The sequence below is a fragment of the Podarcis pityusensis genome (genome assembly GCF_964106645.2).
Source record: "Podarcis pityusensis genome assembly, chromosome: 12".
In the NCBI taxonomy this organism is placed as follows: Eukaryota; Metazoa; Chordata; class Lepidosauria; order Squamata; family Lacertidae; genus Podarcis; species Podarcis pityusensis.
Window position 1 is genome coordinate 26,245,127 of NC_138037.1, and position 27,235 is coordinate 26,272,361.

At 41.8% G+C, this 27,235-nt stretch overlaps 1 protein-coding gene across 4 annotated transcripts in view; it reads left to right on the forward strand.

Annotated features, from left to right (window-relative positions):
- The window catches only part of ZNF804B (zinc finger protein 804B), a 294,257-nt gene that overhangs the window by 252,796 nt on the left and 14,226 nt on the right, over positions 1–27,235 (forward strand). For 3 of the 4 annotated variants that reach the window (XM_080975194.1, XM_080975195.1, XM_080975192.1), the window contains one exon: positions 17,189–17,332. In XM_080975194.1, the coding sequence (XP_080831320.1) occupies positions 17,189–17,332 (144 nt within the window). Of the gene's footprint in view, positions 1–5,740; positions 5,768–17,188; positions 17,333–27,235 lie in introns of those variants that run through there. The other variant, XM_080975193.1, reaches the window with a different exon arrangement.

Genomic DNA, 27,235 nt, shown 5'->3' on the forward strand with positions numbered 1-27,235 from the left:
AACTGCTAGGTTGGCAGGAGCAGGGACCAAGCAACGGGAGCTCACCCCTTCTGATCGGCAAGTCCTAGGCTCTGTGGTTTAACCCACAGCGCCACCCGTGCCCCCCATCTGACCCTTACAAGGTGCTAATTTGGGCTTGGGGCCTATGTATTTGCAGGAGCCAATCCATGCCATAAGAAGACCCTGCTTGTAGCCCATCAAGAGTTCAACTGTGTGACAACCTGGAGTGCAGCTTTTTCTGATTGTAGACTTTATAAGCCCCATGATTCCTGGTGGCAATTAATAGCCAGAGCCAGGAAGCCCAGGAGAATATGGAGACTGTTTGGCTGTGTGGAGCTTATATGTAGCCCAAAGACAGAGATACTTCAGAGCCCCCACAAGTAAAATGTGAGTCCAAATTCAAGTATGGGTGAGCTCAGAGGGACTGTGTCCACTTCAAAGTAGACCCTTCCAGTAATGCAATAATGCAAGCATGGGTGTTTACATTTTTCAGCAGCCCTGCTTCAAATAATTGCCCCATCCCTGTGCCTAGTAATTGCAGACGCGAACATTTTCCTGAACTGGCCAATGGCATCCATACATCAAGTCTGGTGAGGAGATGCAGGGACTTTTAATGTATGTGCAGCCACAGTCTCCTTCCGCATGGAAAGCTTACACGCTAGACTTATGGAGCCAGTGTTTGTTTATGTTGTCTCTCTACCTGTACTGAGTGAACGGAACAAAATGCAGTGTCATCAAAATATGCCATCTACAGCACATTTGACGACTGACTGAGAAGAAAATCAATCCATGAACTTTAGTCGCCTTTCTGTACTGCTGACACATGACACTCGTTCTTTGCCAAGAGAACGACTGATCCCATTCCTGAAACTAACCTTTTATCTGCTTTAAACTTGCAAAATGCCAATCACCACTTCTCCCACTGCTGCAAGAACAATCCCCCCGTGAGTTTTCAGACAGTGGGGAAACTTCAACCAGTAAGGCAAGTAGCAGATAATATTGCATTTCTTCTGAGTTTTCATGCTACAGTGCTACAGTGCAGAACTAGTAGATAGCATTTAAGCAGTGAGGTGTGGTGTGGCAGGATAAAAGGAGTCGTCAAAGGCGACTCTGGGGTTGTGGTGCTCATCTCGCTTTCAGGCCGAGGGAGCCAGCGTTTGGCCACAGACAGCTTTCCGAGTCATGTGGCCAGCATGACTAAACCGCTTCTGGCACAACGGAACACCATGACAGAAACCAGAGCGCACGGAAATGCCATTTACCTTCCTGCCGCAGTGGTACTTAATTTATTTACTTGTAGTGGTGTGCTTTTGAACTGTTTGGATGCACCAGCTATGCTACCACCCTGCCACACCCAGGTGAGCTGCAGCAACACTGGTGTCAGAATGGCAGCTCCACCAGACCAGTCAGGACAGGGTGCCCTCCAGACGTTGGTGGATTGTAACTCCCACTAGCACAGCCATACTGGCTAGAGCTGCTTGGAAGCTGGAGTCCAAAAACATATGGAGGTTGTTGAAGGCTGCCCTAATGCATTTGCAGAAATGATTCTTTGGATCCCAGATGGCCGTTATTATTATTATTATTATTATTATTATTATTATTATTATTGAATTAAATGAGGACAAGATCTTGGCATTTTGTAGGTGATAAATTTGTAGCCATGTACAGAAATCACAACCAAGGAAAAATGCAAACAATTGTCATTTTTACTTCTGTTTTCTGCCCACTGTGTGTGCGTTGTCATTTTAATCTTTCTCCCCGCACCCTTTCTGAGCAGTTCATTTCCTCCACCCCACCCCCCAGGGAATATAGACAAAAAATTAATTTCCTATTCCTCATGCAAATGCATTCACAATGCAAATGCATTGAAGAAGTTGAGAAAAGCAACTAATACAATAAGGAAGACTTTTTTATTGTGCATGCATAGTCAGTATGAGTATATTACCTGTCGGGTTAACTTGACTGCTGTAGATTTGGTGTCTTCATGATAAAGTTGGTCAGAATTAAAATAACAGTTTCATGAAGAGAATAAAAGACGGAGCTATTATACAAATTGTTGCAGCTCAAATACAAATTTAATTTAGCACATTTTACCTTAAGTATGGACACAAATTATGGCAGTCATTATTCAACTGGCGTAGGATCTAAAACAGGAATATTGAGGGAAGAGGGGTAATAGTTAAATTATACAAGTTGTCATAAATAGATTATTAGACATTGTCCCTTCTTTTTATGACAACTTAGATAAAATTCTTTTAAGAAGTTCAGTAAGATGTTTTTCAGCAATAGCAGTATGAGCAATGTTCTAAAGGGAGAACCTTGAACAGTTGTAATGATCTATAGCAACACATCTTAACAAATTACCACTTTGTTCTAAATGCTAAGCTTTTAATTACCCTGAGCTAAAAAGGTATCTGTTTAATAGAAGTGATTCAAGAAAAGGCAAATCATTTTCATTAGCAATAATCTGGATGTCCCCAATTAGCAATGACATTATTTTTCCTCCTAATGAACAGTTTTAAAAACATTTTTATTGTGATGCCCCAATTTTCCTTAGTTTGTAAGATGACAAACTATACTGAAAATCATGACTGAGACTTTGATTCCTTTCTACTTTATGACAGCTAATGAACCAAGTGTTTGATTCATATTTTGGAGACATATAGCTGAATCCAGATATAATTAAGTGAGCTGGGAATAAATGGATTATTACCACAGCTTTTTTATAGCTGGAGATCGCCAGAGCTCAGTTCTGGCACCTTTCAGGTGGGTGCCATTGCCATTATAAGGGACATAGGTGGCGCTGTGATCTAAACCACTGAGCCTCTTGGTCTTGATGATTAGAAGGTCGGCAGTTTGAATCCGTGTGATGGTGTGAGCACCTGCTGCTCTGTCCCAGCTTCTGCTAACCTAATAATAATAATAATAATAAATTTTATTTATATCCCGCCCTCCCCAGCCGAAGCCGGGCTCAGGGCGGCTAACAACAATAAAACAGTACAAAAGTACAGCACAAACAACACTCTAAAATCATTCATTATAAAATTAATTAACCTAGCAGTTCAAAAGCACACCAGTGCAAGTAGATAAATAGGTACCACTGCGGCAGGAAGGTAAACGGTATTTCTGTGTGCTCTGATTTCCGTCACGGTGTTCCGTTGCACCAGAAACAGTTTAATCATTCTGGCCACATGATCCAGAAAGCTGTCTGTGGACAAACGCCGGCTCCCTCGGCCTGAAAGCAAGATGAGTGCGGCACCCCATAGTCACCTGTGGGGTCCGTCCAGGGGTCCTTTACCTTTTACCTTTATAGGAGAACAAGGGAGGTGTTGATGGTGAGTTGCAGCACCTCTTTTTCTAGAAAAATAGCACTGAGTATAAGCCATATTGTTGATATCTTATTGGTTGTTCGCTTCTGATAGTTATTAATTTGTGAGTCTTCTTTAAACTTTGATCCATTTAAACTCATCTCTCATTGGTAAAAACAAGGAGGATTGTGCCAATAAAGCTTAGCAGTGGGGAAAATGACCCCAAAGCATTTAATGTTGTGATTACAGTTACTGTTCTGACATAATAATAATAAAAAAGAGCCTGGTCCAGAATCGTCCATTACATTCCCGTTTCATTCCCCGCTTACCATTTCCCCCCTGACATTTAAATGGAACTGAACAATGTGCTGTATTTATTCCATCCTGAACTGATTTTCATTTTATTTTGCAATCATTCCAAGCTGTTACTCACTTGAAAAAATAATCTGATGCATGCGCTGCCATTGGTTTGCAACCATGAACTTGCAGACATAAAATAATCCACTTTGACAGGCCATCGTGTCCCCAGAGCTAAATCTATTTTGGATCCTTCCATAAGACCGAGTTCCACGTGGTTCTCACCGAGGGTGATTTCAAAAGCCGCCACTTGCTAGGAAGAAAAGGAATCTTTATCCCTGCACTCCATGTAACATGATTTACTTGAGTGCCAGATTTGGGTTTGTTTATATAGCCATTGAAAAGGTTATGGTATTGTTTAATATTCCTAGGAACATAGCAGAGCATATGAGCCAAGCTTCATAAGGTGCTTTTGGAGTCTGAAATGTGTGCTTATGCATTTAGATGGCAGGAGTTCCAAAATGAACTCACAGATGGGGGTATAAATCTAATATGCCTTTGGCTGCTTTTTTAACTCTCATCATAAAGTATGTGCAATAATTCTGGCAAATCTTGTCACAACTATTTTTGTACGGAAGACCACGTGATGTGGAATGCATAATGTTCAACTGGACTTTGCTGCAATTGGGAAACAGGACAGGAGGAAATAGCTTTGCTTTGTATTCTTCCGTAATCATGGGCTGCGTTTTTCTACCAGCATACTGCTAGCTGCATCTTTTAATAAAATCATTGCTTTGCAGCAAATCCCTGAGCCCCCAAGCAAGCATATAGTGATATGTGGACTTAAGTCCCAATTGAAATCAATGGAATTGAAGCATGGGTATACTTGTGCTTTGGATTTTAGTCCAGGTTAATAGCTGCTACCTAAATAAATTGAATTCTTTAGCAAGTGATTATGTTTCTTCCATATCTCAACCCAATCGGGCTACAACAAAGACATTCCAATGCATACATGCAAATACATAAATATATTTTACCTGTAAAATCGACCTATGTTGCTCTGTCTGCTTTGGTCTCTGGCCACGCCCACCATTGGCATGTGGCCCCTGGACGGTTGCCTGGGTGGGAATGCAGCTTCTCAGGCTGAAAAATGTTCCCCACCCCTGCTTCAGAGTAGGGTGGGCAAATACAATGGCAGCCACTGCAGTTGCCCTCCTCTAAGGTCAAGACCATGGCTCGGTCCCAGCTCCTGCCAACCTAGTAGGTCGAAAGCACACCAAAAAGTGCAAGTAGATAAATAGGTACTGCTCTAGTGGGAAGGTAAACGGCATTTCCGAGCGCTGCTCTGGTTTCGGTGTTCCGTTGCGCCAGAAGCGGCTTAGTCATGCTGGCCACATGACCCGGAAAAACTGTCTGCGGACAAATGCCGGCTCCATCGGCCTGTAAAGCGAGATGAGTGCCGCAACCCCAGAGTCATCTGTGACTGGACTTAACTGTCAGGGATCCTTTACCTTTACCTTTTTAAGGCTGAGACAACTGAGGTAGAGAAACTGGAAAAAATGAGCTAATATTTAAATTGGAATTTCTCAAAATATACGTAGAACAGCTTCTAGCTTTATTTATTTTATCTTCATCTAAGTTAGGGGTAGCCAATCTAGTGCCCTCTTGTCCACCCCAGCTAGCTCAGCTAATTGCTGTAGTCCACATCAATTGGAAGATAACATGTTGGCTGCCCCTAATCTATATAATAATCTAAAGTTTGTCCAGTACTGCTAGCTAAGTGAGTACTATAAATTATGAATAGTGGCCCTGTTCAGATACAGTTTCTCCATGGGGATTATTCTGAGGGGAGTGAGGGAATGGGTTGCGGGTTCTTCTGTCTCATTTGCACATTTCACTAGGGCACTAAGAAAACATTAGAAACTACTATAATAGCACACCCACTGTAGCTAGCAATATATATTACTGAAATTCAGTCATTAGTAGCCAGCAAAAACTTGAGTAAATAGCATAGGAACTGGATCCTAGGGCTGAGGCAGTTCCCCCTAATGTATTTTTGGAGAGGGCCCGGCCCCCTCAATGTTCAGAGGGCAATGTCACATAAATGACATCAGGACGTCACATCGGGCCTGTTCAATCAACTAGAGAAGATGGCGCCTCTGGTAAATAAGTAGGTGTTAAGTACTCCTGGTAATGGAAAATATTTGTCTTTCTTTATACATTGATATTGGGCATGTTTGAGTTATCAACTGAAGAAATGGTTAAAGGAAGTGGTCTTACAGCAAGAAGCCTAGCTAATAATTTTTTTGGACAAGACAGTGACTCTGAAGAACTAATTGATTTATCTGCAGCTTAATGAATAGAAACAGTACTATTTGTAATATATGAGTTATTGAAGTAATCCATACTGGAGGCACATAATAATAACTTAGGGATGACTGATTAATTGTCAATGATTTATTTTTATTAATTTATTTTGTTTTGGATTTCAGTGGAGGGTATCTATATGACACTGGTCTCTTTCGGTATATGCCACTTAGATTTTAGTCTTTTTCAACTATGTTAATTAATCAGATGGCAGAGTTATTAGATTGAAATTGGAAAATTGTCATCAAATAATTAAAGAAATGACAAGGCATGCTTTACTAAAGATTCATTGATAATGGGTGGGGGTGATGATATGGAATTGTGAGCACATTTATAGCTGAAGTATTAAGCCTGAATAGCACATCATTTAAAAGTCTCTTCACAGCATAGGTGGTTGCTGGGAAATCGGAACATACTGAAATTATTGCATCATGTTATAGCACTGACCTGAACTACCTTGTTTGCTCTAAATGCAGAAGTTAATCAATTTTGTGTTTCTTTGCTTCAGATTGTTTTTAAAAATGGCAGTATGACACTCACTTCTCACCTGAGGGAGGTGACGTGGTAGGCTTCTCTTTCACTGGAAATATTTGAGCAGTGGCTGGTTGGCCATCTGTCAGGGATGCTGCAGTTTCTTTCTGCAATGTAGATCCTGCTTTGAGCAGAGAATGAGAGATGACCTTCAAGGTCCTTTCCAATAAAACAAGTCTGTGATATGGCAAGCACCTGGGTTTGCTTCTGTATTGTTACAGAATTAAATGAATGTAAGAAAGACAGTGGTTTGCAGAACATTGAATTTATTGAAAGGTAGGAATTGCTTTGTTGAAAGTTGGGGCACAAGGCATGGAAATATAAAACTTGATAGAAATGAGTTATTATGAATAACATATAAATAAAAAAAGAACAGGAAGATGGAGAATAACGGTGTTTAACATCATCAGTTTTTGAGTCTTCTCAAAAAGCTACTAGATATTATTAACCTACATTTTATAAGAAAGTCATCTAGATAATAGTAATCAAGAGAATTGTGTTTCATTGTCCAGCGGTGTGACAAGTTCTACATGGTACTGCAAAGTGCTTAATAGATATTTGATTTCTGCTCACTTATGGCAGATTTTCATCATGACTTAGAAAATGGCCCTATCTGTGTTGAGTCAGAATGGCACTGCACATACGCCTGCCTCTCCTACATGCTAGACACAAAGTTGGGTGAAATATGCAGAGGTCCCTAAACGATGCTGTGTTGGTGATAATTGCTGCACAGCAGCAAGAAATAAAGAGCTAGAGCACAGTTCAGTCTGTTAAGTGAGGAGAGGCCTGCATTGTAATCCTAAGTACTGCAACAGGATAGATGTGAGAAGATGAATGGAGGAGGACAGACTTCAGATTTTATGTGATAATACCTGCACTCATCAGAGGAGAGGTAAAAAGGAATGATCCATGAAAGAGGAAGAGAGGGGATGCAGGATTAAATGGTGAACAAATTGAAGGAACTGACAATAAATGAAAAGCTGCTATTAATTTTATGAGCAATAGGCCTGCTAGGGAAAGTTAACTGCATCCAGGAGAGGCAGAGCTTTGCTTTTCCCCTCCAGAAAATCAGGTATCTTCGTTTTTTGTTGGAAAATCAGGGATTGCTTAGCAGGTAGGCAGAAGTAGAGACCTCTGGCCAGAATTCTTCATGCCGCACACTTTTGTTTGTTCATTTATGTTATTTTTACCTTGGGTTTCAGTTCCAGGGCTTCGCGAAGCAGCTTACATACTAAAACAATACAGTGTAATCATTAATATTACAAATCAACAAAACACAATCAGACTAAAACGAAGAGTCAGACTAAAACACCCACACCCAAATCAAAAATTAAGAGAAGGCTTGGTGGAATAAAAAGTATGTTAGGGCCTGTTTAAGAAAAAGACACCAAAGGGGGTCTAGATCAGAGATGATGAACCTGTGGCCCTCAGCCAGCTTGCCAATAGTCAGGGATGCCAGTAGTCAAGGACGATGGGAACTGTGACCTCATGGATTGATATAGGTTTGGTATTTTTAGGAGGAGATGTTTCTTTGCTTTGCCATCCATTTGGATATATCAACTGGGGACAATGGGAGTTAGAGTCCAACAACATCTGCATACCCTCTAAGGGTCCGGATTTTCCAGGGACATTCCCAGAATTATGATAGCCATCCCAGCTTCTGATTTGATCCTGTAATGTCCCTATTTCCCCCACCAGTGCCACCACCGCTGAGCTCAGAGAGAAGGATGAGCCAGGGCTTGTCCCGAGCAGCCGCAGCACAGATGTCAGCTGCAAGGGAGCAAACAGTTGCCTCTCCTCCCTTGGGCAGCTCATCGCAGCTGCTGGAGAGCGGATGAAGGGGAGGAGAGACTGCAGCTGCCATAGTCTGAGGGACAGGCAGAGCGCAGGGCCACCCAGGGAGGGAAGAAAGAGGGAGCAGAGTGGAGCATAAGGTATCTTGATTGTTATTTTTTTAAGTTCTTTGTGCATCCATGTCTAATCTTGCCCCTTTTCTAATATTTATTTATTGGTGTGTGTTTTTCTTTTTGTAAATCTACCAAAGAATAAAATAAAATCAGGATTAAGGGATTTTTCTCAGGATTCTGGAGGGCGTGTGTGCTGTGTCCCATTGGTGTGGTGATGGCACTTGCCTTCCTTCTCATAGGAAATGTTCTGCTGGGGTTGTGGGGTGAGGAGAAAGAAATGGTGTTTGAGGATTGAGAAATGTTCCTCCTGTTTTCATCTGAGGGATGTTGGAGGGTATGCATCTGTTGTAGATCAACTTGTGTTAGTAATAGAGTCTAGTTTTCTTCCCAAAACCTTGATGTACCTACCTGCCTTATTCCTGAAGATGGCCCTCTTTTGAGCTAAGCCACAAATACTTGTGTCCAACCAGTAAAGGGTTGTATATGCATGCCATAAATAGCCAGATGGAAATTACACCCCTTGACTGGACAGTGGTACACTCAGGTTCAATTGTGTGCCTTGCAATTCCACAATCAAAGTATTGATCTAAGAATCCTGTGTTGCACTGCTTGATTATACATTTCTAGGAATAGAAGTATTAATGCATTTTATCTGTTTGAGTTTGAGAACCACTAAATGAAATGCAACTTCCGATTTATTTCTGTTGTCTTGCAATAGGTATGAAATCAATAGGACTTAAGCTCACAAAACAGAGTGCAGGGCTGCAGCTTCTCAAAGCACTCTTAAGAAATCCGACCCCAAATTTCCATTAGGCTTCTTTTCCTCCCCTGAAGAACAGAATATCTAAATCTGCTAAAAGCTTGGCACTTTTTATCTGGCATCACACTTACGTAAATGGCAATGGATAGCGATAGGCAATTATGGGGATTCTGACAGAATGTTCTGAATGTCAAAAGAGGACAAGAGGCACTATTTGAAGACATGGGAGAGGCTTCTCACCCAACTGAATGAGGAAAAAGTCATCTTAACAATAAGGCTGCTTATATGAGTCTTTCCCCCATGTATTCAACAAACACATGATGGGACAACTTGATTTGCACCTACTATGATCCCTCAGGACACTGACATGCCCTCCAGCCCACAGAACCATCCATTCAGCATTAGTGTGCCTACAGATGTGGGGCTCCTACATCTGAACAGCTCAGACCAGCAAGAGTTCCTGCTCATGTGACCCCCCTCACAGGGGCATGCCATTCACACACACACACACACACACACACACGGAATGAGTGTGTGGGAGTTGTCTGTACAGAGCTAATGTGGGCCAATAATATAATAATTTCAAGTGGTAATTTTGGCCAGGTGGTGACAGTTTGATTGGGGCAGATTTAGGGCTGTGCGAGTGGTGCTCACGCACAGGGCACTAAGCCGAGGGGAGGCCACAAGAAGGGAGAAAAGGCTGAGCAGGCACACACAGGCCACCTGATACTCTTGCCCAGTATGGTGAGACTTACTAATTTCTATTTAAATTATTGTACCTATTTCTAAATTTACATCTAGATATATAAATTAGTGTAAACCTGTGTCTGTATTTGTCCTCTTTTTGGCGATACAGTGGTACCTCAGGTTAAGAACTTAATTCGTTCTAGAAGTCTGTTCTTAACCTGAAATTGTTTTTAACCTGAAGCACCACTTTAGCTAATGGGGCCTCCTGCTGCCGCTGTGCCACCGCTGCACGATTTCTGTTCTCATCCTGAAGCAATGTTCTTAATCCGAGGTAATATTTCTGGGTTAGCGGAGTCTGTAAACTGAAGCGTATGTAACCCGAGGTACCACTGTACCTATCTGCTTTCAGAGGGCTAGTTGCCCAACATACCTGTTAGCAAGCCCTTGTGATAGCTTCAGTTAACTGGAAATAACTAAGGAAAAGTGAAAAGTACTTGAAATTTATTCTGTACTCCTTTCAGAACGGTGGGTCCAAAAAAACACCCTTTCGGCATCTGGAAGCATTTGATTTATGCAACCTATCCCTCTCCAGGTTTTGCTGGGCAAAGTGGCCTGTTTTTCTCCCTTGGCCAACTTGAACAGGGCAGAGATCCTGGCAATCAATTTCTAAAGCAAAACTGCACATGCTGTTTTCTAGGTCAGCATACTTTAATGGCTGTGCAGTCTATTAAGCATCCCTTGCAAACCTTGGATTTAACAAATGATTTCTAATTGACTACGTGTTGCAGCAACATTCTAGGAAACTCAGTAACACCGCACATTCCATTGATTCTTCTTATATCAGAAATTGAAATGTCAGAAGCCATTAATTGCATTTTCACCAGAAGGAGCCAAAGCAACAACTAGTGCTCAGTACAAGTGCTTCTGCTACATGCGCAACTGATATGTTTAGGAAAATGCTAGATCAACCTTTTATCGCAATGATGTGCATCCCAGACTAAATTCATATGAATATAACTATTGTATCCCCCCCCAAGTCCTTATATCATGAAAAATGCCCCTTTCTCATGAAATCACATGGTTTCTTCAACTAAGCTGTAGGAACCATATAGTCAGATATTTGGCATCAATGAGATACAGTACAAAGGAGGACAATTGTTGTCAATAGTGCATTGAGCCTGTTATGTGGCTTTAGTTATCTATAAAAAAATATGTCTTCTCCTCCCCACCAGTCAACTTTGTACCAGTCTCTCAGTGGGATCCACAGATAGAGCTCCCATTGAAAGCAGTGGCTGGCATATTGCAGTATACCTGTCATCTGAGGAAAGTATGCTTGGAGATTTGCAATATTTATTATAGAGCGGAGCTTATTGTTTTAAAATGAGGGGTTTTTTTGTTGAAATCTGTATGTACGACGAGTGATTAGGAGTATGGCTCTCTGGGCCAAGAGGTCTCACAGTTAGTGAAGGACCAAAAAGCATCCTATGAGCATCCCTATTGTGTGTGCAAAGTATTCTACAACAGGGGTGGGAAACCTGTGGTCCTCCAGCAACTCACATCATCCCTGCCATTGCTGGCCAAGTTTGATGGGAGTTGGAGCTCAACAACACTTAGGCACAGGTTTCCTGCCTCATGACTACAACTGAAAGTACAATACATAAATATTAGAGCCTAATGTGCCTTTTGTCGAAGAGAATTGTTTTATGATTTGGACTTGCTGGAATAATGTGCAGTTTTTTACTGTTCTCAAGTTTAACAACTTAGTAGGGAGAACCATTCCTGACCTCTCAGAACTGTACATGATGTAATAATCACTGTACCTGCCTCAGATCAATAAGCAAGTTTGAAATTATGGTTCCCCGCCCCCACCCCCCATGGCAGACAAGTATAATTAGGCAATCAGGCAATGGAGGTAGATGTGATTATCTTAAAATGCACATTGAGAGCTAATTGGTTGCTATTTTAAACCATCTGTATAGTAGAAAGCAAACTGGGTGTTTGTTTCAGCTGAAGAGGATAGAATTGGAAGGATCAAGTACTTGTGAGCAGAAAGTTCCAGTTGTTTTGTCACAAAAGGACATTTGATTCTTGTTTACTCCCAAACAATTAGAGTTTTGTCTTCAGTGGAGTGGAATAAGCTGTAAATATTTAATTGACAGTTTATCATCAGTAAAAGAGGAGAAAGAGACAAATTAGATTTGGGATGATTGCCAGTATGACAAAATCCTCCCCCCCCCCGGCTTTTCCACAAATGTTGCTTATTAGGAATGTAGACACACACACCCTAGCCTTGACTTCTACAAAATGTGTCTATACTTAATTAATGCTATTGCATCCACATTCTAATTTATGCATTTTAATTATACAGAGAGGCTTGTGAATAATTAATGTTATTAAAACAATAGGTCATAAGAGTAAGCTTAAAAACAGCAATCAGTAGGTTTAACAGGTTTTTTCCCCCTAACATAATCTCAGGATAGCTCTGTTAAAAAATAGTTTAACTGTTTCATTAAATGAGCATTATACTTTTATTTAAGGGGCTAATGAATTAACAGCCTTCAGTTGAGGCCACTTGAGGGAGAGCCCATGGCCAGTCGATGGGTAACAGAAGTTTACATCAAGGGCCTTATAGGCATCATGTGAGCAAACAGGCAGAAACAGAAAATGTAGGAAAGGAGGACCCATGTATCCATAGGGCAATTATATGTGTGTTTACTCAGAAGTAACTCAACCTCTGTTCAGTGTCGATTACTTCCTGATATTGTATAGAATAGTATTAGAAATCCAAAGATGGGGTAGGATCTCAGGCACATTCAGTGGAAAGGTGTTAGGTAATAAATGTTGTCATGTAACCTAACTGGGACCAGTTATGGTATATGGTAGCCCCATAAAATTGGCCTAGTTCTTCTCACAAACAGTAGATTGCAACCTTTTTGTTTAAGCTGCCATTCCAGTCTACATTATTATTTTTTGTTTATTAATTTTGTCAGTCTCTTTATCTTGCACAGGGCAACCTAAAGTGACTTATAACCAAACAAGCAGACAATTAACCTCACATAGGAACATTAAGAGACATCACCTTGCCAACAAAGGTCCGTATAGTTAAAGCCATGGTTTTCCCAGTAGTGATGTATGGAAGTGAGAGCTGGACCATAAAGAAGTATTGTTAAAAGGGATTAGAAGGGGAAAGGATTGAATAATGACAATACAAACTTAAGGAATGCGTAACTTAAATATTGACTATGGATGATTTATGGAGAAGCTGAAGGAAGTCCAGAAAAGAAATATTTTGTGAAAAATTGGATGTGAAACTATTATGTGTTTTTGTTGTAAATTAATAAAAAATATTTTTTAAAAAAAAGATCGCGGAAGAATTGATGCTTTTGAATTATGGTGCTGGAGGAGACTCTTGAGAGTCCCATGGACTGCAAGAAGATCAAATGCATCCATTCTTAAGGAAATCAGCCCTGAGTGGTCACTGGAAGGACAGATCATGAAGCTGAGGCTCCAATACTTTGGCCACCTCATGAGAAGAGAAGACTCCCTGGAAAAGACCCTGATGTTGGGAAATATTGAGGGCACAAGGAGAAGGGGACAACAGAGGATGAGATGGTTGGACAGTGTTCTTGAAGCTACCAGCATGAGTTTGACCAAACTGCGGGAGGCAGTGGAAGACAGGAGTGCCTGGCGTGCTCTGGTCCATGGGGTCACGAAGAGTCGGACACAACTAAACAACTAAACAACAACAAAAACAACAACAAAGGAACATTAAATCCAAGAGGAAAGAGAAATACATTATACATGATGGAATAGTCCTGATTGGGGTGGGGTGGGGGAGAGAGAGAGAGAGAGAGAGAGAGAGAGAGAGAGAGAGAGAGATTCCTAGAACAGAAAGCTACCATGTCAAAGAGAAGGCTAAACTAAATGCAAATCTTTGGGTGTGGAGAACATGGAGGAAACAGCTGGTCCCTGGGTTGTCACCATATCATAGTTTTCTAGACCATCCATGCTAAACCAGACACTTTAAGAGTTGAGAGGTGAGAATCTGTCAAATGAGACATATTTTTGAGCATGAGAAACCAACTGGCAGAGAAAAATGTGATGCGCTGCTTCAGGGTTACAGTATCATTTGGCTGCATAAACTCCAAGTGCAAAAAACCTGAATGGCGTTCTGGAATTTATGGGTCATTGACAGTGTTTGCAAATGAAGATCTGTAGCAGACAGAAGAAATAGCACAGCATTGCTTATTTATAACCGATTGCTGGATGCCAAGTGCGGGCAAACTAAAGGGTCAAAAATGACTTGGGAGACAGGCTGTGGGTGTGTGTACTTGGAATGCTGTGTGGGAATACAGTCATGGGCAAAAGAAAGTGCACTCTCTTTGAATTCTGTGGTTTTACATATGAAGACATAATAACAACCACCTGTTCCTTAGCAGGTCTTAAAATTAGGTAAATACAACCTCAAATGAACAACGACACACGACATATTACGGTGTCATGATTTATTTAACAGAAATAAAACCAAAATGCAGCCTAAATGCAGCCTGATCTATAGTGCATTTGGCTTGCTGTTTTAAACGCCAAGAGCATGTTTGTTCTTTTTGGTTCAAGATGTAGTAGAAAAACATAATTGTCCTCCAATTTAGCTCAGCAGCTAACATGTATGAAATGGCAGGCTGTGCACAGCACGGTGCGTGTGCATTTATCTATGTGTTCAATTGAGACAAGATGCCTCCACCCACACAGTCAGGAATTAACTTCCCCGAGGAAGGTGCTGAACCTGAATAACGACAACATCGTTGACTCACACTAAAATCATTTCAAGCAGACAACCCCCTAACAATGGTAAAAAGGGGGGGGGGAGGAATAAGCATGATGCTTCACCAGAGATAGGTACTAAAAAAATAGGGGCTGTGCCTCGTTGGAGCATATATAAAAGCAGGAATCTGAAAGAAGTGGCAATGATGGCATTCTGTAAAGGGCATTTTTCTCCCGTTCTCTCTTTAGAGAAATGCATTTGGAACAGAAAGCTGACTGGGTTGCTTTCTGTCAGTGAGTAGGAGAGGAGTGGGGTTGGGGGTTTCACACCTGCCCCACTTTGGCTCGTAACAGCCTCCACAAGTTAATGCCTAAAAATTGATAGTGATGAGCCTTCGTGGGAAGAAGAGTCCACAAGTGGGAAGCCACCATTGAAAAGACCCATTCTCATGTTGCAATCCTTGCGACCTCCCATGAAGGGGGCACACAAAGAAGGGCCTCGAATTATGATCACAGAGTCCAGATTAGTTCATGTCAGGAAAGGCAGTCTTGAAGTACTGGGGACCTGAGCTACATAAGGCTGCTGCTCTGTTTTGACTCCGGAAATTTTAGGTATCCTTGCGTTCAAATATACATGCCTGTATTTTTATTGTATTTTTAATATTTTGTTGGAAGCCGCCCAGAGTGGCTGGGGAAACCCACCCAGATGGGTGGGGTATAAATAATAAATTGTTATTATTATCATTATTATTATTATCTGCTCTGAGAGTTTTGGACCAATATGATTTTTTTAAACTAACAAATACATTCACGCTGACATTCAATGGTTTGGTCACAGATCAGCACAAGGTAATTTTCAATGAAGTTCAAAGCAAGAGATAAGAAGCTCGATCATGACAATTATTGGTCAGTTGATTTAAAATAATTGATAACTTGCCCTTTCTCCATATGGGCAAGGTACAACAAATAAAATTTTCAAGCTACTCCCGTTGTTTCAATTGGACTTCATCTTGCTGGATTATGCCCCACTAACTTTAAAATTACGTTATTGATTAAATAAGAATGTGCACTTCCTGTGTCTTGCCAGTCTCTTAGTGGCTTATTTATCTTATTTAATCAATTCGTAGCAGAATTGCTATTACTGCAACCCAGAGTTGTTCTCCTAATTTTAAGCCTTAAGGAGTCCCTAACTTTCTTGTTCCCTCTCGGCACCTTGCCTCACCTTGGCTTTAAAATAGGTTCTCAGCTTTTATAGTACAGTATGGCAGCTGAAAGCTTTGACATGTAAAACACTCATTGGCAAAACTAGCATTCCCCGAGAGGCTTAGCTTATTCCCCCAGCACATGTACACATTCGTACATTTTTGCTTCTCTTAGCTGCACTCTGTGCTGATAAGGGGATTAGTGGCCATAATCATTGTACTGTAACATCCTGTCATTATAATGTTTCTCTTTCTGTGCTCTTGTTCTTTTGCATTGTTGAGTGCTGTTTTAAAGTACAGCTGAAGGAGTAATTAGTCTAGAGGGTAAATGCTGCTTTAATCTGCCCGCAAAGACTGACGTCCAGTAAAAAGGCTCGCTTGAGTTCCTTTAGATCAACCTGAAGAGCATTTTCATATCACTGCAGTGTTTTTTTTCAGAGCAGCGAGTGAGTCACGCATCTTACCTTTGAGCCATTGATCAGGCTTAGCGGTTTAGATGCTAACTTCTTACTACAGACCTCCATGGTACTGCCAGAACCCCATGACCCAAGATATTTTGCTGCCTAAGGAAAAATAGCTAATGGCATCACCAGTTCCCAAGTCGAGATGCAGATAGGGAAAGGTGTATGCAATTTTGCCTAATTACACATTTTTGAAGTGCTTTCCCCTAAAGTAAGACATTTTGCATGTTATTTTCACTAGCATATTCATCTGTATGAACAGTATATGCATTTTGCATGCATTTTCTTGCATTGCAAAATTTGGAGAAGTGCACATTTCAGAAGATGGCTGTGTTTTGGAAGGTTTGCATTTAAAGGTGAATAGAATCTCATTTCTCTCTCATACTTAGATGTAGATTGCCCAAGACTGGCCAAATTACAGTCAAACTAGCCAGTTTCACTCTGAGGCATACCTTTGCAGGTATTTTATTGTTTAATTATGTGCAGGACCACTTCCTATTTTGCATTGTGACTGCAGTGTTCAGGGAAGCATTGGTTTAATCTTTCCCTCCCCAGCTGTGATCCTGACCACAAGATTGTGCTCCATACCACAAGCAGGGTTGGAAAATAAGCTAGCATTGGTGTTTTGATATCTTGCCTCTGCTTGCACTGTGGCAGGTGAGGTGTGTCTGTAATTTAAACAAAGAAAAGACTCAGGCATGTTTCCAAACCATGCGATTTGGTTCAATTTTTTGAAAGAATACCCCACCAGCACTTCTCCCTGGGAGTAAAAATACGTCACTCAAAATCAGCTGCCGGAGACAGCTGCCTCACTCTGCCTAATGGTAGGGCTGGGTGAAAAACTGGCAATAACCAAACTGGCAATTGGAAATAATCAAATATTTTTCCTCTCTCTCTGCCCTTCTAGGATTTTGCTGAAAAGGAGAAGGCAGCAGCAAGGGCTCTAGAGGATGTGAAGGCTAACTTCTACTGTGAATTATGTGACAAGCAGTACCATAAACACCACGAATTTGACAACCACATCAATTCCTATGATCATGCTCACAAGCAGGTAAGCCTAAAAAGTCATTCAAGATATAGCCATGTAAAATATAGGTAGGGTGTACATATAGAATCATAGAATTGTAGAGTTGGTAGCTTCTTTTTAATTTATTGTGTCATATTCCTGTGGTGACATGCTCTCTTACATGACCTGACAAGTTGCACCAATTCACATGACTAGTTGAACCACTTGGTATCAAGTAATATTATTTTTGGGTTGTGATCCAGCCTACCATGTAATATTCGCAAGTATAACAACATGGGGTTGGTTTCAGTGTCAAATTGTTTCTATGTTTAATGTGTGTATTTTTTAATTGTTTTTATTTAAAAAAATTCTTGGGTTACAAAAGTACATACAGCGTCTCTGCTTGCAGTTCATAGAATTTGATCTACAGATCAGTCATATTTGATTGGATAAATTAATATTATAGACATTATAAAGTTGGAGGAGAAGAGAGAAGTAGGGTAGTAAACTTTAATTCTTCTACATCAGACATAGACAAACTCTGGCCCTCCAGATGTTTTGAGACTACAATTCCCACCATCCCTGACCATTGGTCCTGTTAGCTAGGGATGATGGGAATTGTAGTTCCAAAACATCTGGAGGGCCAGAGTTTGCCTATGCCTGTTCTACATAGTGTATGTCTAAGGTTCTTGTGTCAGCATCATGCGGGCAGGTTCCATTTCTATTGATTTATTAGTTTTTGTTGGCAGTGAGAGAGACTGGGGGGCCCAGGGCATGGTTGGTTGCCTTTAGTTGACTGCAGTGAGTTTTGTTTGCGTGTATGAGGGGAAGGGGGGTTGTTAGGTCCACTTAGCCATATCGATTCATATGTTGTTGGTGGGTTCCAGTTGTTGTCTTGTTGAGCTCAGTATGTAATTATTACATAATGTGATATACTCATGTAATCAGGCAGATGCACCAATGTCTTAAGACACTGTCACCCTTAAGAAAACATGGCTGATTGAGGATCACTTGTGTTAATTGCATACCATGGTCCCAATGAAACTCCACACTTGTGCTGCTCTGCACCCTGGGATGGATGTTTCTGTTCATGAGTCACTATGGTTTTGATAAATACGTTCCAAATATCATTAAATTTGTCCAGACATCACCTTCATCTGAAAGTGATCTGTTCATAGGTTGCAAGAGTTGTCGTGTTGTCTATCCATTTATCGGGGAGGGGGGAATATTTTTATGCTTCCAATGTAGATTTATTTTGATAGTAGGGAAGTTTCCTTCCCAGGGCTAATAGCAGCTGGGCATTGTGGGATTTTCCATCAAGACCTCAGCAGGCAGGGATGGGTTATATCTCCACTCCTCGTGTGCTGAAGTCCTGATCCTGTAGCTCCCTGCTATTTATTTTTAAAAGCAGAAAAATGGACATATTAATTGCAATCACACAATTAGAATCACATCTGGTTTTCCCAGTAAGATTCAGGCGGGGAGCCGACTGCTTCGAGAGACACTCACATACATCACAGAGGGGAAGGGATGGCTCCACTTCTCCCCTACGAAGTCAAATACAACCCATAAGCTATATATGGCAGACTACTGAAAAGTTTGCCGAACATTAATGTTCTTGTGCCTGCCTTTGAGGGTAACAGATCTGCTTTACTTGTCGCTGTCCTATTATGGATGCAGTTCAAAGAACTTTGGATCAGGCTATTAATTTCAATTCCGAACAGGGAGTAGTTGAACTCCAAAGGAATCTTCTTTTGCATTCTCTTGACTAGCGTTTTCTCTTTCCTCCTTAATATCCTGCTCATCGCCTTACTCAACAGCAAATCAACTTCTGATTACAGGTTCCAATGCTCATGAGGGACAGTGTTGTTGATGAAAGTCGTGAATTTCACGAGTGTAATCAAGGCCACAATTTTGGCCCATTGTTTCCTCAGACAAAACTGGGTTAATCATGAATTCTTTATTTTTTTATATTATTAAAAAAAATCAGCTAGTGCTGTTCTCCACACCACTCAATTAGTCTATAAAAGGCTGGTAATGATATAAAACAAAAATGGTTTCAGATCCAAAACATGTGAAGTTAATCCTATAATCCCTCTTCCCTATACAAAAGGATTTATTTGCAGCTTCAGTTGCTTTTTCTACTTGTCAGAATTTTCTGGGCTCAGATCGATCCATTCTAAGCATCATCATCCCTTTCTTTCTTTCTTTCTTTCTTTCTTTCTTTCTTTCTTTCTTTCTCTCCTCCCCCCCCCCCATATATCCCTCATGTTTCTCAGCCTTGGTGATTTATGCAAAACAGAAAATGGAATGTTGATGCATCATGTCAGTTTGTCTTGGCTGCTCTCCATCATAAAAGATCATGGTTAAAAGCAATAAAACTCTTTTTAATTTTAAAACTAGATTTAGTGCTCTGTGGGGGGGAGGGTGGAAGACAGATTGGCAATGGAAGGAACAAATGGCCTATATTTTATAAAACAAGCTAAACTTCATAGAGAAATGACAGCACATGCTTCTCAGCACTGCCCTACGAGGTATGCTAATGTCCCCGATTAGTGCACCCGTAAGGGTGAGAAGCTGCGCATCAAAAAATGGCAGGTTTGCACAGTGATTCTATAAACACTTACCTGGAAGTAAGTGCCACTGAACTCAATAGAATTTACTGCAAGGTAGACAGGCTACTTAATAATAATAATAGTAATAATAATAATTTATTATTCATACCCCGCCCATCTGGCTGGGCTTCCCCAGCCACTCTGGGCAGCTTCCAACAAAATATTAAAATACAGTAATGCATCAAACTTTAAAAGCTTCCCTAAACAGGGCTGCCTTCAGATGTCTTCTAAAAGTCTGGTGGTGGTTGTTCTCTTTGACATCTGGTGGGAGGGCGTTCCACAGGGAGGGCGCCACTACCGAGAAGGCCCTCTGCCTGGTTCCTTGTAACTTGGCTTCTCGCAGTGAGGGAACCGCCAGAAGGCCCTTGGCGCTGGACCTCAGTGTCCGGGTAGAACGATGGGGATGGAGATGCTCCTTCAGTTGTTAAAATTGCTAATTGTTTGATGATGGTGACGATGATGATGATTAGCTAGGAATGAGTCAGATTCTGTTTCCAAGCTTTCATATTTCCCTGGTAGGTGGTAGTTTTTGTTTTGTTTTCTTTTTTTAAAAAACCCATTGGCTTTTAAATAAACATCTCTCACATATCCACGGAAATGGATCTAGCTTTCCTACCATGCAAAGTTCCACTGCATCAACCCAGGAAATCATATGATGGCGGTGCTCTGAACTTCATTCTGTATGATACTGTAGTTGGCTCAGATTCAAGGCCAGAAGCTGGCAGCAACTCCCCTGCTCACACATTTTCTACTATAAATTCTGCAGCAAGGTGTTGCTGGACTACAGCTCCTATCATCCTGGCCCATTGGTCCTGCTGGCTAGGGTTGATTGGACTCCAGCTCCAGTAACATCTGGCAGGGTCACCACAATGGCTACCCTATTAGGCCAGGGGTCAGCAACCTTTCTGGGCTCTGTGAGCACATTTGCAAATTGAAGGAACTGTTGTGAGCGCATGGAGGGTTTTTGATGGGGGCGGGCCCCCTCCCCAGCTGTACCTCCTCACCCCCTAAAAAAAACCCTCCTACACCAAAACTAGGTCCCCCTTTCGAGGTGGGGACAGCTGGTGAATTTGAGAGTCCTAAGAGAGATCTCTGGAACATTTCCACCTTGGTTTTCAAACAGCTTAGTTCTTGAACGTTTTGGCTCTCGAATGCCGTAAACCCGGAAGTGAACTGCTCCGGTTTGCGAACTATTTTTGGAAGCTGAAAGTCCAGTGGGGCTTCCATAGCTTCTGGCTGGCTGAAAGAGCTTCCTGCAGCCAATCAGAAGCCACACTTTGGTTTCTGAACGTTTTAGAAGTCGAAAGGACTTTCCGGAACGGATTCCGTTCGACTTCCAAGGTGTGACTGTATTGCTAAATGCAATGCCACACAACATTGCGTGTTTGCATACTATTCCTTTCCTAAATTGCAGATGAAGAGAGATTGCTATTTACAAGTGTGATAGGTGAGCTGGTTCCCCACAAAAGGCACTCTGTTGCCTGGGGCCTGCGCCAGAATTGCAGGCCCAGATGCACAGCTTGCAATTTAGCTGATGTGTTTTAACTATGAAATGTCAGCCTACCCTTGATATATGTCACCAACACACCCAAATGAATTCCAGTTAATGAATTAATATGTAAGACATGTCGAAAAGCTTGAATGAGTCTCCAGAAAGATAGAGCCTGGCTACTTAATGAAACTTAAAATCAACGCTGTTCGATACAAACAGAGCAGCTGTTTGTACAACATGCCTAGTTGCATATGAGGGCAATCCTGAATCCTAATTACCCTAAAGCTTGTGCTAATATTTTTCCATAAAGGGATGCAGGGATTTAAACGATGAAGGTAAACGGTCTCTGATGGACGGAGGCATTTTAATGTTTCGCGTACATATCTGCATCAAACACATTTATTTATGCACCCTTCCCAGCCCTTTTCTTTCTATGTGAATGGCTTTTGGACAAGTTATCTAAATCTACACAAAGATAAGTCAAAAGACAGACTTATTCATTCTTTTTTTCGGTTTATTTCCCACCCTTTCCCACCAGGTCCCAAGGAAGGGTACAACAATGTAATTTAAAATTCGGTGTTAAAACAGTTAAAACAAATTAAAGTCACAGAAATAGGGTGGGCCCTGAAAACACATACTTGGTCAAAGGCCAGAGTAAGGATGTGTATCTCCACCATATGGTGGAAACGATACAATGAAGGTGCCAGGTGCAACTCTGTGGGGAGGAAATTCCACAACTAAGGAGGTGCCACAGAGAATGCCTACTCCCAGGCCACCACCAAACTTCTGAGGGGGTATGAAGGCAAGGAGATGACCTCTCTGCTATTTGAGGCCTAACTCATTTAGGAGTTTAAATACTAATGTGAGCACCTTGACTAGGTCCTGGAAATGAATCAGCTACCACTGCAGCTGTTTTACACCAGTGTGGTGTGGTGGTGAAGAGCGGTAGACTCGTAATCTGGGGAACCGGGTTCGCCTCCCCGCTCCTCCACATGCAGCTGCTGGGTGACCTTGGGCCAGTCACACTTCTTTGAAGTCTCTCAGCCCCACTCACCTCACAGAGTGTTTGTTGTGGGGGAGGAAGGGAAAGGAGAATGTTAGCCACTTTGAGACTCCTTCGGGTAGTGATAAAGCGGGATATAAAATCCAAACTCTTCTTCTTCTTCTTTTAAAATGGGGGTTGCATGAGTTCTGAAGTGAACCCCAACCAATAATCTGGCTGCTAAATTGTGGACTTGTTGAAGTTTCGAGGTCACCTTCAAGGGTACCCAACATAGACTGTAATAATAATCCAATTTGGAAGTTACCACAACATGGACTACCATCTCCTTCCACAAGGGGCAAATATTGGTATAAAATTGTTCATAGTGGCATTTTATATATTCATTTTATTTTATTCATTTATTGTTAAATGGCATACCACTTTTCCTTTTAAAAATACTAAAAGCAGCTCACAACATGCAGGGATGGAGGGGAGGCGGGACTAGAAACATTTGTGCAATAACCACAGCAACCAAAACAACAGACATTGGTCATGTTAATGGTCTGGAAATGTCTGGGCAAGCAGCCAGTTCTTCATCTCCCTGATCACCATTAGGAATGCATTCTGTAGGCGGAGGTGGATTTAGGGCAATACGACCAGTTCCCTCACACTGGGTGCCAAGCTGAGGAGGGCACTGCAAGCCATCTCAAATATGATATACTGCATGTGCAGAACAGAAAGTGAAAAGTGGAGGAATGACAAAGGGCTCGCATAGAGCGCCGCTGAAATTTGAATGGCCAAAGTCCACCCCTGCTGTAAGGTGGGTGGGTGCAACTGCTGAAAAGACCCTTTCCTGGACCCCAGCTAACCAAACTTCTGTATGCCATGATGCCATTAGGAAGGGGCCCATCCAAAGACCACAGTGAACATTTTCTACATTTTGAAAATGTGCAGTGATGAGAAGGTCTAATAGCCCTGTGACATCTCTGAAATGAATTCTATATATTATGCTCCTTACTCCAATTTCATCTGGAAATGGAAATCAATGTTATATATACTTTTCTAATGCAACGTGTTCATTTCTGGAGTATTAATTTATGGCAGAGTTCTTCCAAGATACTTAACTTGCACATTACTGCAATCACATTTATGAAATCAGTGCTTGGATAGCAGAAATAGAATTATCAAATGCCACTGAACACAGTCTAGTGACTTGTTATGACTTGAGGCAGCACATTCCCATTTTAAATGTCAGTTTATACAAGTCTTTATTTTAAACCCACAAATCTATGCTATTAGATGGGCCTTATTAAGAACCAACACACCTGATTCAATGTGATTGCTTTGTTACTTTTCTCATTATGCAAATAAATTAGCAGGCGTCATCCCCGAAAACTGCATGTTGTTTAGAATAATGAGATTGCTTTCATTATCGGAACTTCAGAAATATCTAGCGAGAAGTGGGAAGCTACTGTTAAATGCAACGTCTAGATAAGTTCCATTGTTAAATGTTAGATGCTGTAGAATTACATTCGCTACTTTTTTAGACCAAATGCTAATTAACATGTAAATTAGCAGTTTAGCCCTCTTTAAAACCCAGGGGACAGTTAATTTCATAGCTGATTGTCGTCCGCTGACTTTACAGCAATTTGAAGTATTACATTATACGAGGAACTACAGAATTCTGTTATCAAATTCTAGAATCTCAAGCTAGCCTTGCGTGTCAGAGGAAGAGTTCAATATTAATAATTGTGCTATCATCTCTTTTCTATTTTTCTCTATGGGTGCACAGTTTTGAATAATGAAATCTCTTATGTATCATGGAAGGATTTTAAAAAAATCCATTGTAGGCAAGTAGATACTGATATAAAAGAAGCATCTTAACAATGCAGGCCTATATATGTCCCATGGAGTTCAATGGGACTTAGTTCCAGGTAAGTGAGTGTGGAATTACAGCCTTAGGGCTATATTTTATGTACACATGCATGGGAGTAAGGTCCATTGAATCCCATGGAACTAGGGATTGTTTTCTGTTCTGCTCTATATTCAGCACATGCAGTGATGTTTCTGCTCTGCTGCACTCTTGACCCACCTTCAACACAAACATGCACTTAGGGACCCATTTCATTTCCCTTTTTACCATACATTTGCATGGTGGTGGTGCTGTGGTTGCGACCCACCTTATATTGGGCCACAACCCAGTACTGGTTCCCAGAACACAGCCCAAAAGCTGGCCACTCACTTCCTGCTAGCTGAAGTCCACTAGTCTAGCCTAGTCAGGATCAGTGCACCAGCGCACATTTCCAGCACATATTAGAGTGTGATTTATATATTTTAGCTAATTTGCTAGGAGTTAAATACCAATGGTACATCATTTTCATATAAACTTCTTTCAAAGTATAATATGCTGTAAATTTCAGATTGGTAATCCCACAGAGCTAACTCAATATTATAACCTAAATCCCTCGCCCAGGGTATAAGCACTGATTTGACTGGTTCATGTTTTGTTTGCCAATAGAAGTTTATACATTTTAGAAATTAATTTGTTTTTATTTTCCAACAATTCCTTTTCGAATTGGGAGATTTTAGGTGAAAAACCTTTCTTTTTATTCAACCTAAATACTTCATTAAGATGATGATATTGCAGCCAATCAGTTATTAGTCCTCTTATTTCTTCATACCTCCTTCATTTTAAATCTTGATCTACCTCTCAAAATAGTTCTGTATAAGTTACCCAGTTGTTTCTCATATTAATTTTTTTCACCAATATTGCTTCAAGTGGAGAGCCACCACTGTCTTTTGTTCTAATAAATTTTCATATTTATCCCAGAAGCAATCAACACTTTCTGGACAGACTTAGGTCCAGACATTAAAACTAACCCTGGCCCCACTAATAATAATAATAATAATAATAATAATAATAATAATAATAATAACAACAACAACAGGGGTTTTTTCCCCAGCCACTCTGGGTGGCTTCCAACAGAGATTAAAAATACATTAAACCATCAATCATTAAAAGCTTCCCTAAACAGGGCTGCCTTCAGATGTCTTCAGGTATCTCTTTGACATCTGATGGTAGAGCGTTCCACAGGGAGGGCGCCACTGTCAGGAGCTAGCCCTACACTTGAGTAGGACTCTGAGGAATCAGTGTTGGCATACACGGCCTCTGGACATGGTCCAGCTTCCTTCTCCAAGGAAACAGTGTCTACCCTTACAGCCTTTGGGCGTGGTTTCCCATCCCTTGAGGACAAACCCTTTACCCCTTTTAAGACTCCGGGTTCCAAGAACTGTGTTGAGCCACCAACCACAGCTAAATCTGCAACAGCTGTGTTAGCAAACTCCTGAGCATACCTGGTGGGCTTCTCACCCTTTGTAGCTACTCCTGATCTGTGCATCTGGCACATCTCCTCCACTGTACCAGTGGAATGCACCTCAGTGCACCTGCTGTTTATAACAGCAATAGACTTGGTATCTAAGTCTCCAACAATGGGGTAGCCTAGAAAAACACCCTGATTTTCCTCCCATTCTGCACTGCGCTCAACATCCTTAGTGAGTAAAATCAGTTCAGTATTACACCTTAGTACTCAGTACAAGCCTTCATACCACAGGAAGAATCTATGTCTCGTGACATCTCAACCCACATGTCAGAACCATCCATTGACATCCTGGCCTTTTCCGGGTTTATCTTGTCACAGTTCCCATCAGAAACCTTTTATTCTAACAGCCACTACCGAGAAGGCACTCTGCCTGGTCCCCTTTAACTTGGCTTCTCGCAGTGATGGAACCGCCAGAAGGCCCTCGGCGCTAGACCTCAGTGTCTGCGCTGAATGATGGGGGTGGAGACACTCCTTCAGGTATACTGGACCGAGGCCGTTTAGGGCTTTAAAGGTCAGCACCAACACTTAGAATTGTGCTCGGAAACGTACTGGGAGCCAGTGTAGGTCTTTCAAGACTGATGTTATGTGGTCTCGGCGGCCGCTCCGAGTTGCCAGTCTGGCTGCTGCATTCTGGATTAGTTGTAGTTTCTGGGTCACCTTCAAAGGTAGCCCCATGGCTTTATGTTGCTTTTGAACCAAGGATCTGAGGTTGTGTCTCCGTTCCTGAGCTCCACTCCAAGGTTCCACTGGCACAAATGCTTTGTCATTCAAATATTAACACCAGCCTAAAGTCAGTGGCGTAGCGTGGGGGGTGCAGGGGGGGCCGGCTGCACCGGGCGCAACATCTGGGGGGGGCGCGCTCGCACTCGCAGCTCTCTGCCCCTACCTGGCTCACTCACTCTCTCTCACTGCAGTGCTGGCTGTGCGAATCCCATCCGAGCCGCTGGGTCACCGCCCACTGTGGAGGGGGTGGGTGCCAGGCGTGCGGTGCGGAGAGAGAGCGAGGGACTATCTGGGAGAGGGACAGTGCAGCGGCCGCCCAGCGCAGCGCTGAGCACAGGAGAGAACCACACCAGACGACCAGGCAGCAGCAAGAAGCAGCTGGCAGCGGCGGCAGGTTAGGGGTTAGGGGGCGCAAATTACTTGCCTTGCCCCGGGTTAGGGGGCGCAAATTACTTGCCTTGCCCCGGGTGCTGACAACCCACGCTACGCCGCTGCCTAAAGTAGATTCATTTTTCTCCTCTAACTTTAAATGCTTCTGAAGCAGCTGCTTGCCTTCCTCTAGTGAATGATTCTATCATCTAATTTATTTCCTCCTCTTTACAACCACTCTGTGCCCCACTGAATGTATCTACAACAGCAGCTTATGTGTTTCCCCTCTACTTTTGAGTATAGATTGCTACCATCTATCTGATTAATATGCACAATTTAGCAGCATAATTGAGTCCAATGGAGTTTAAGAATCTTGCTGATCTTTCC